Source organism: Petaurus breviceps, unplaced genomic scaffold, assembly GCF_028583685.1.
Source record: "Petaurus breviceps papuanus isolate PSGF00001 unplaced genomic scaffold, PetGlider_PUasm1.0 90701, whole genome shotgun sequence".
Lineage (NCBI taxonomy): Eukaryota > Metazoa > Chordata > Mammalia > Diprotodontia > Petauridae > Petaurus > Petaurus breviceps.
Genome location: NW_027187316.1, coordinates 4,192,016 through 4,202,424, shown reverse-complemented (window position 1 = coordinate 4,202,424; position 10,409 = coordinate 4,192,016). Strand labels below are relative to the sequence as shown.

General features: G+C 38.5%; 1 protein-coding gene across 3 annotated transcripts in view; it reads right to left on the bottom strand.

Moving 5' to 3' along the window:
• RCAN2 (regulator of calcineurin 2) overlaps positions 1–10,409 on the bottom strand; it is a 407,956-nt gene that overhangs the window by 315,113 nt on the left and 82,434 nt on the right. For all 3 annotated transcript variants that reach the window (XM_069065826.1, XM_069065827.1, XM_069065825.1), the window contains exon 2: positions 7,686–7,912. In XM_069065826.1, coding sequence (XP_068921927.1) covers positions 7,686–7,910 — 225 coding nt within the window. In that variant the 5' untranslated portion in view covers positions 7,911–7,912. The remainder of the gene's footprint in view (positions 1–7,685; positions 7,913–10,409) is intronic.

Sequence of the window (10,409 nt, the reverse complement as noted above, 5' to 3'; positions counted from 1 at the left end):
TTTCTTTCTTTCTTTCTTTCTTTCTTTCTTTCTTTCTTTCTTTCTTTTTTTCATAAGTACTCAAGGTCTTTTTAACAAACAAGTAAAAGAATACATTTGCCACACTATGCTGTTGCTTCCTATAGAGAGAAATGGTTTCCTTTCATCTCCTTTTAAAGTGTGTGCTGAATCAGAAAAGGCTAAGGCTAAGGATAGGGATTAGGTTGGTTCTAGTTGTATGAGAGAGGCTGTAGTTATATAAATAACAATTAAATCAAAATTCAGTCAAGTAAAGGGAAGGCCTAGAGGAGATTAGTAAGACTTTGGTGGGCCTAGAGTCGCTTTGGTGTGGCAGTTTCCTCTACCAGGGCAGATAGCGACTCCTTTGTCCTTTCTTTTCCTATATATTTCTTGTCCATGTCCTTCTATGAATGCTCCAGAGAAGACGCACCCAATGTACTCGATTATCCCCACTCTTAGAATCCCTGCCTTCACTCAAGACTCAGCTCAAACACAACCTTCATCTATAGGAAGTCTGTCCCATGACCCCTTAATTCTAGTTCCTTCTCTCTGTTGATTTCTAATTTATCCTGCATATAATGTGTTTGGACAGCTAGGTGGCATAGTGCATAGAGTCCTGGGCCTAGAGTCAGGATGGTCTTGGGCAAGTCACTTAGACTCCATTTGCCTATGATGCTGCTAAATGACTCAGTGCATAGACTGCTGGGCTTTGGAATAAGGAAGACCTAAATTCAAATCCAGCCTCAGACACTTAACTAGCTATGTGACCCTGAGCAAGTCACTTAATCTCTGTTTGTTTTAATCCACTGGAGAAGGAAATGGCAAATCATTTCTAGTACCTTTGCCAAGAAAAGCCCATAGACAGTATAGTCCACAGGGTCACAAAGAGCTGGAGATAACTGAACCACAAAATTTGCAAAGTGCTTTACAAATTTTTTCACATTTATTTTCCCTACAATCATTTGAACTGGGTGCTATTATTATCCCTATGATTTTTTTTTTTTACAGATGAGAAAACTGAGGCATATAGAAATTAAGCAATTTGCCCTGGGCCACACAGGAAGTAACTATCTGAGAAAGCATTAAGACTCAGTTCTTTCCGCATTCTATCCACTTTACCACCTAGATGCCCACAGTCACAGCTATAAAAGCCTAAGGGGAGGATTTAAACACAGGCCTTTGGAATCCCAAATCACTGAACTGCCTCAACAAATCCATGCATTGATGGTGTTTCTTGTGAAGCATAAGTTAAAAAAATAATTGCTAGAAAATACATGGGTGACTTCCTACCATGTCCCTAAAAATAGTAGTTATAAGAAACCTGGGTTTGAATCCTGGCTCTGCCATTTAATAGCTATAAAACATTAAGGAAGTCATTCTTTGTCTCAGTTTCCTCATCTGTAAAAATGAATAATGAGGCTCATATTCCCTGCCTCGCAGAGTTGTGAGGCAAAGACTTTGTAATCCTGCAAGCTTTATAAAAATATAATTTATTATTATACTCACCTACCACATTATTCATTCTACTCCTCAGCTGGATCACAAAAGGAAAAGTAATTTGGAATTTCATTGAAGGGGAATGAGCCCTAGTATCTTTTGAAGACTTGGAAGCTATGAATATCCCAAATCTAAATTTGTTTCATACAAAAATATTTATGCCCAAGCTGTAGCATACAAACAGCAATCTGTACTTATCAGTTTCAGCCGCCAATTTCCTCTAGCTCCACTTTCTCCTTGGTGTTATATAAACAAATCCCAACCATCTGGACCCTAAAAAGCCACGCTGAAGTATGTGCTAGCAAAAGTCGCAATGATCCCACACTAAAATGAATCTCACATTGTTCTGTCCCTGACAAACTGGAAATGAATGCCAGGATCCTTACAAAGGACAGCTCAATTACTCCCTATCTAGTGGGCATAAAATGAGCACCCTGGGATACTCCATCATTCTCTTTGCTTCCATGCCAGGGCTATCTTCTCAGCAGCCACCTTATACCACCACTTAAAGGTTCCCTGGGGGATTTAATCTTTTCCGGGACAGAACTGTGCCCCCTTCTTTGCCCTCCCCCTGCCTGCCTCCAGCCATTCATTTCAGTCCCTTACCATCTTCTGACAAGCTGCCTTTCCAAACTATGTATCCTCTGCTATCTCTTCTCCCACTTTCCAGTTCTGGAACCATATTCAAATGGACTCCCAGAAAGGCTGTATCAGTCTACTCTTTGTGACTCTGTTTTCCATCTTTATAACTTTCAAAACTATCAGAATGTAAACTCTTTGATATAAGGGATTGTTTTCATTTTCTTATAATTATATTCCCAGTATTTAGGAGGACATTTGGAATATAGAATGTATTTAATAAATGATTTTTCAATAAGTCATTCATTCTGGTAGGCATCTTTAATGTGAAATAAAAGGCCGCTTCCTGTTTCTTACCTTTATTTGTAAAGAATTCCATTTTTGACCCTGTCTCTCAGATATATATTGGCTTCCTGACTGTGGGAAAATTACTTCACTTCCCAGTGCTTTAGGTAACTCTACAAGACTATAAATCACCAAAATGGTTCTTACCTGCATTGGTAGAGGGATTTTCCTCACCTGGGAGTTAGCGATACTAAAGAAATCACAATATAGCATCTATCCTTTATATTTAACTATTTTGATTCACATCAATCACGAAAACAAATGGGGTTGGAGAAGGTCCTCCATCTGGGTGGGAGGATGTTATCACTGGGTGCTATTGACTTCAGTTTTATGAAACCGGCTACTAAGCAAAAATGGTCACGTCACTATTTAAAGCAAATGAGGGAAAGGTGACTGTATTGATATTATACTGATCTGAAATATGACCAGACCCCAAGACTAATAGTCTCAAAAGTAGGTAGACAAAAATAGACTCTGCCTATGTATCCTCCAACTCTAGTAATTCACATACCCCCCTTTTGCTGACCCTAACCATCATATGCTCTTCCCACCCCACCTGAGTCTCTGGACAACGCTGTGGAAAATGGTACTGGTCACCATAGCCCATAGAAATGTTTGCATGTTCCATATGCCTTTACTGGCAATCATTAAGGGTAACTAGTCCTTCTCACAGAGAAAGTTATATGCCTTTGTTATGTTATATGAGAGTTAATGAGCTCATCGCTCTTCCCCAGACCCCAAATAACTCTCCAAGAGCTCAAAATAATGACTGAAATTCCTGGTTCAGATGTCTTTTTTTTTTTTTTTGCTTTCTGGAGGGCAATTGGGGTTAAGTGACTTGCCCAAGGTCACACCTCTAGTAAGTGTCTGAGACTGGATTTGAACTCTGGTCCTCCTGATTCCAGGGCTGGTGCTCTATTCACTGCACCATCCAGCTGTCCCTTCTCCTTTCTTTGCAAAGGCAGAGACTATAGGTTTGGGACATTGTCAGAGTCAATTGATACGCCGATTCATTTTACTGAAATTCAATTTTTTTTTCTCTCTTTAAAAAAATTTTTTGTTACAAAGGATAGCAAGCTAGGTAGGGAAGGGGGATTTAGAGTTAGAATTAAAATTTAGAAAAAAACCAAAAGATATCAGTAATTTTTAAAAATTAATAAAGGGAAGAAAATGTAATTGGTTTACCAGGATGGATATGACAATATCAGAATTAGCTGTCACCCTGCAAAGAGCATTTACATAAAAGTACAAATGAGGCAGGGAAGATGGGAGATATAAGAAGGAGTATAGGTGGGCCTAGACATCCAGGATATAAAGGTGTATTAAGACACAGGCATCCCAGAACTCCAAGAAACTTCAATTCTTCCACAGCTTGGGTCACTCAGTAGATTCAACCCCGCCCCCCCCCCCTTTTTTGTCTGACAAACATGTTACTCCTCTCTCAAAGTGTTTATATATAGTAAAATTAAGGCCAAGGTTCAAATGTCTGGCTTGTAGCTAGCTTTAATAGATGTGACTACTTGTTTACTGCAAAAATCCCTTCTCTCCATCTTGTCTCTCCTCTGCTTATTCCACCTATCCAACCTTTTCAAGGCCCTCTTCGATTCTGGTGGTATTCCTCAAATTGCTCTCTCCCCGATTATTCATGTGGACAAAGGGAATGACCTCGTTTTCATTCCTGATGAATGGAAGGGAAAGTGAAACAGGGGACCACCTCCAGAAAGGCAGTTAGGGACAGAGAGAAGGTAGAACTGTTATCTACAGTCAGAGACAATGGAAGTGGATCCTGGCTCTGCCATCTCTGCTCATGAAAGTCAACATCCCTCTCTGTTTCCTCAACTCTAAAACAAGGCTGTGGGATTTGATGTCTCTTAAAATTGTAAATTTATAAATGTGTGTATATACATATATAACATATAATTATTAATTAATTAATAATATAATTAACATATAATGACATGATATATAATAATATATTTATAATATAGTATATACAATATAAAATGTATTATATATATTTGGGGGGTTGACCATCCCGTGGTCATGGAGTATATGGAGCTCCCAATAGGGAAACTCTCCATACCAGCTAGAGAAGGAACTAGTGGTGAGGTGACTAGAAAGCTGGGTCTGCAGTCAGGAAGACCTGAGTTCAAATGTGCTTCAGACACTAACTGTGTGACTGACTCTGCGTAAGTCACTTAACCTTTGCTTGTCTAAGTTTCCTCAGTTGTAAAATGGGATAATATTGTTGCAAGAATCTCAAATGAGATAATATTTGCAAAAAAGTGCTTGGCAGAGGGACTGGCATATAGTACGTGCTACATATTAATGTTTATTCTCTTCTGTCTCCCTACCTGTGCAGACAGATCTTTAACAATTCAACAATTTAGAGTCTTAGATGGTTACTTGGGACAAAACAAGTGAAGTGACTTTCCTAGGGTCACACAGCCCATATATATGACTTGAACCCAGGACTTCCTGACTCCCAAACCAACATCTCTCCAGAACACTTTGCTGCATCTTTATTATATTTTATTCTCTAATTACTTCCAAACATCAGTATTTAAATTCATTGCCCAAAATATTAAAAAAATCCTGGGCAAACTCTTGTCAACTTCTTTAGGCTTTATATTTTTACAATTGCAATTTGACTCAATTCAATTCAACAAATATTCATTAAGTTCATACTATATACAAGGCATTACATTAGGCCAGAGGTGGGGAATGTGAGATCTCAAGGCCCCACGTGGCCCTCTAGGTCCTCAAGTGTGGCCCTTTGACAGAATCCAAATTTCACAGAACAAAATCCCTCAATAAAAGGATTTGTTCTGTAAAACTTGGACTCAGTTAAAAGGCCATACCCAAGGACCTTGAAGGTCACATGTGGCCTCAAGGCCATAGGTTCCCCATCCCTTCATTAGGCCCAGGGAACATAAACAGTTCTTAAAGTCCTTAAAGAATATGCAATCTAACAGGAGATACAGTATTTATACAGGTAAGTAAATAGAAGATAAATAGAGGAAGGAGAAAGTCTAACAACTGAGGGAAAGGGAACTCAGGAAAGGCTTCCTGTAGGAAATGGCACCCAAGGTGAGCCTTAAAGAAAGCTGGGTAAGTAGGAAGTACGTTCCCGGCTCAGAGAATAGTTTGCTGCAAAGTCATAGAGAGAGGAAATGTAATGTTGAGCTTAGGGAACAACTACTAGTTGAACAAAAGTAGAGTAAAAGATAAAAATATGAAATAATTTCCCCCCAAATCAGTGCAAGCCACACTGCAAAGAGATCGAAGGATCAGGCTAAGAAATTGATATTTTACTTGAATGGCGATAGAGAGCCACTGAAGATATGAATGCCATTTTTTTCACTACAGTCAGTTCTGCCATAATGTACTTAAAAAACGAGAATTTGTTTCAACTTGATCAATATATTAGAGAGCATTTTGAACACAACTCAGATTTCTAATTTGTTTATGCATGTTTTCTTTGGAGAGAAACAGAGAGAACATTCAGAAAGTAACAACACTTCACAATAAATCACGCGCGGCAACCCTTCTTCCTACACCCACTTCTACAAGCAAACTTCAGGTCTTTGACAAGGTGAAGTGCCTTATTTTTTGTGTATCTTCTGGTGCAGGAACAGTTACATAGCACTGGTCCTCACCACTCCCACTCTACCTCTACCTACCCACTTCTGCCATAGCTTCCGGCCGAAGGTCTGGAGTTTCCACCTGCCCAACTGCCTCTTGCAACCTGGAGCGTAGGTCAATCATCAGCAGGAGGCTATAGACAAGTTCACTATTTATTGCAATATTTATGTTTCTTAACCTTTTAACAAACATAAAACTGTACTATCATTTAGATGAGGTTCCTATCTTTTTATTTTTATTTAATGTGCAACCAGTGAAGGTTTTTTTTCTTTATTAGCATTGTACCCTTAACCTCATTTTCCCTATAATTTCTATTGCTTTTATTGATCAATTGCATTATTGTTGTTGAGTCATGTCTGACTCTTCATGATCCCCTAACCCCAACCCTAAATGCACACCAATGCTATCCATGGAATTTTCTTGGCAAAGATACTGGAGTGGTTTACAATGTCCTTCTCCAGAGGATTAAGGAAAACAAAGGTTAAGTGACTTGCCCAGGGTCACATAGCTAGTAAGTGTCTGAGGGTAGATTTAAACTCAGGTCTTCTGGACTCCAGGCCCAGTGCTTTATCCACTGAGACATCTAGTTGCTTCCAGTTTTAAATAGCTCAGTGCTTTTTGAAAATGAATACATCATCGATATAGCAGAACTGATTATATGATCTGATATGAATTCTCTACCTATGTTGACCATACTTTCCCAAGTTACTTTCAAGTAATATTTCATGGAGGAGAGAACTCAGAGTTACATTGCTCAAAGTTTGGAGCTGGAAAGGTTGTATAAAGACCGCCTAGTCAAGCGTTTTCATTTTATAGATGAGAGAAGTGAGGCCAAGTGAGGAGATTTGCCCAAGTCATACAGCTGATAAGTAGTAGAATCAAGATTTGAACCTTGATCTTCTGACTCAAAATCCAGGATATTTTTTTTTTCTACACTATGTTGCCAAGGACCAAGACACAGCTTCCGATCCTGGATCCAACACTTCCTTAGCTGTATGACACTAAGTAAGTAATATTGTCTCCTTGAGTCTTATTTTCCTCATCTACAAAATGGGGTTAATAATACTGTTGGGTGAGAAATACTTTAGAAATCTTAAAAAAGCTGATGCAAAATTGAGTTAGATTTTATGGACAAGTCCTTTATAATATAGATGGTGGGGCCTGTCCCAAAAGCTGGATAATTGGCTATCAGATAACTTGGAGGCAGAAGTCACATTTCTGTTTGAGGCTGGATAAGGGACAAGGAAGAGAGATTTTTTAACTGAAATACCAAGAAAGCCTACTTCCTACCCTAAAAGGAATTTCTTTTAGTCTATGTTCTTTAAAATATTTTGTCCTTCTTAGTTCATCTGCTATAGTTGTCCTTTAATTGCTGATACTCTGGAGACAGCTTAACAAAATCTATTCCACAGAGCAGCAACTCAGAGGTTTCTAACAATTAACAGGTAACAAAAAAAAAATAATCTTTTCATTCTCCTGTGTATACTCAGAAGTCAACAATCCAAACGTTTCAAAAAGAACTTTCTTTGAGATCACATATAAATTAGAACAAAAAGTCCTCCAAAAATATCATGGCACTATCAGGTCTTATAAACTTTTTTTTAAAAAAGCGCTTCTACCTTACTGGCTTCTCCTTCAAATACTGACTGGTGAACGTTGCAGGCAAATAGAGCATTTGGGAGGTCATTGAAGTCAGTTATTGCTTGGAAGGCTTCTTCTGTGAGACATCTCGTTATATCCCAGTCTCTATCTATGCAGTATAGTAAGAAAAGTCCTCCATCTTCTGAGAGGTGACCATATTGCCCAGGGTTTCTCATTCCAATGAAATAAGATTCTCCCTTCATTCCTGGTGAGAAAAACACAAATGGACATTGGAAATAAAAGTCAGGCTTCACAAGGCAGAGTCATACAATTATGCATATGGGGGATAGCTGATACAAGAAAAGAAGGTTTGAAATGGGTAGGAAGTAAGAAGATGTTCCTTTGTCTTCTCCAGACCTTCAAGGCACAAAAGGGTGGTGAGAAATTGTATCAGTGTGAGTGAAAAAGAGTATCAGAGACTCAAGGTCCAGAGAAGTCCCTTATCCTCAAGTGTTTTCTGAGTCTAAATTTCTCAATCCAGTTGAATGTGATAGAATGGGAAAGAAGTCAGACAATTAATCTCTAGTTCTATTTATTAGTCAATATCTAATAATAATGATAATCCCATTGCTTGTGTTTAAGTATGATAATCAATCATTTTACCCACCTGAACAACAATTCAAAGAGCATTAAAGAATAATAGCCAGATAGCAACTTTTTCCAGGACTATTTTGATCTAAATGTCATAAAATAAGATGAAAACAAGATAACAATAATAAAACAAAGAAATATTTTTGAACAAATGACTGATAACAGAAATGGAAGAGGTCAAGAAAAATTTTATTAAAAAAAGGAAAGAAATGGAGGGAGTCATTATAGCACTATTGGATTTGGTCTTTGCTACCAGAAAGTTCATTCTTAAGTAGCCCAGACTTAGAGATTAATGCAATATTACAAAGAAACAGTACTGCTAACATATCATTGCACAGGCCAAAATGTTAGCACCAACTGAAAACCATACTCACTATTCTTCATAAACAGGTGACAAATATGGTGTAAGAGATAGAATGTGGGCCTGGAGTCAGAAAGACTCATATTTCTGAATTCAAATCTGGCCTCAGCCACTTATTAGCTATGTGACCTTGGGCCTTTACTTAACCCTGTTTGCTCATCTGTATAATAAGCTGGAGAAGGAAATAGCAAACTAGTCCATTATCTTTGCCAAGAAAACCTCAAATAGGGTCACAAAGAGTTGGACAAGACTGAAAAATGACTGAATTGAACAAACAAGATGGTGGTTTTGGTATCTTTGATAATCCAAAAAAAATTCCCTACTGGATTATAGCATTGTTACAGATCAAACTATTATGCCCTGATAGAACATTCACCACACAAAAATGCAAGAACAATTTTTTCATCAATGTTGTTGGACACCCTAACTTCCAAAGTATATAGAATGAAAAACTCTCAAAAGATAAATACCAAGGAGAAGAAATAAAAAAAAAACACATGAGGGAATGCATATCATCCTTGTCATCCCATCTACCACTAGAATTATCTAGACATCTCAGTAAATCTATAGAAAATAAGAGTACATCTGTTATTATGATAATGATGGTGGTGGGGGGGGCGGGGTTGATGTTGACAATTCCACTTTGCATCTCCTACTCTGTCTGGTTTCAGCACCACAAAACAAGATGTCCCTCCTAGGATAAACTCATCACTTCTAAACTCACCACCATGCTGCTATCTCTAGCCTTATTGACACTACCTCCCTCAACCTCCTTTCTCCTCTAATTGGAGGACTGGAGCAGAGAGTGCTAAACTCCCTGTGCCTTCCTTTACAAAGGGCAGGACTTTCAGGACTCCACTTCGCATCATCTGGGAGTTCCTTATACTGGTGAAATCACAGATCTATTCCTTATCTCTATTTGTTGTTGTTCAGTCATTTTAGTCATTGTAGCAGCAAGCACCCCAAGCACGTCCTCAGGGTTTGCAGCTACCACAGGTTCTTGGATCTGCTTTGTTAAAGGAAAGCAACTCAAAATGGGTTAACAAGCTTACTTTAATCAGTCAGACATACATCGTTTACCTTGTTCAGGAGAAAAGGTCAGCACCCTGAACCTCAAAGTATACAGGCATAATTATCAAGACAGAAACATCAAGTAGACAGATTTCCAAATTGTCCAACCATTACATTCATACCCAGTCAACATCTGGGTTTCCACATTCTGGGTTTTTCAAAGTCGGGGGACTCTCAACAACGGCTTCCCAGAATTCAGATCAAATCACAGAACACTTCTCAAAGTGAGTCCCAAAACAAAGCTACACATCAGGGCTTATATAGCCTTCTCCTGGCTCAGAGAATGTAACAACCTTATTGACTCACTGGCCAATCAAGAAGTATCTACTGAAAAACAAGCCTCCCACCCCAGGCTTCAGGTGCACATTAGCCTAGGGGCATGGAAGATCTTCAAAATTTACATTCTTATTACAGTCATGTCTGACTCTTCTTTGACCCCATGTGGGATTTTCTTGGCAAAGAAACTAGAGTGATTTGCCTTATTGGCCAAGGACTTCCTGGTGGCCACTCCCCTTTCATCTTTCTTGCTTCCTTTTGCATGTTGTCTCTCTCATTGGATCATAAGCTCCTGGAGGGCAGGAACTGTCTTCTTTTTATTAATTTATATTTCCAGCACTTAATGACATCTGTCACTTCATAGGCACTTCACTAATAAATATTTATTGATTTGGAATGGATT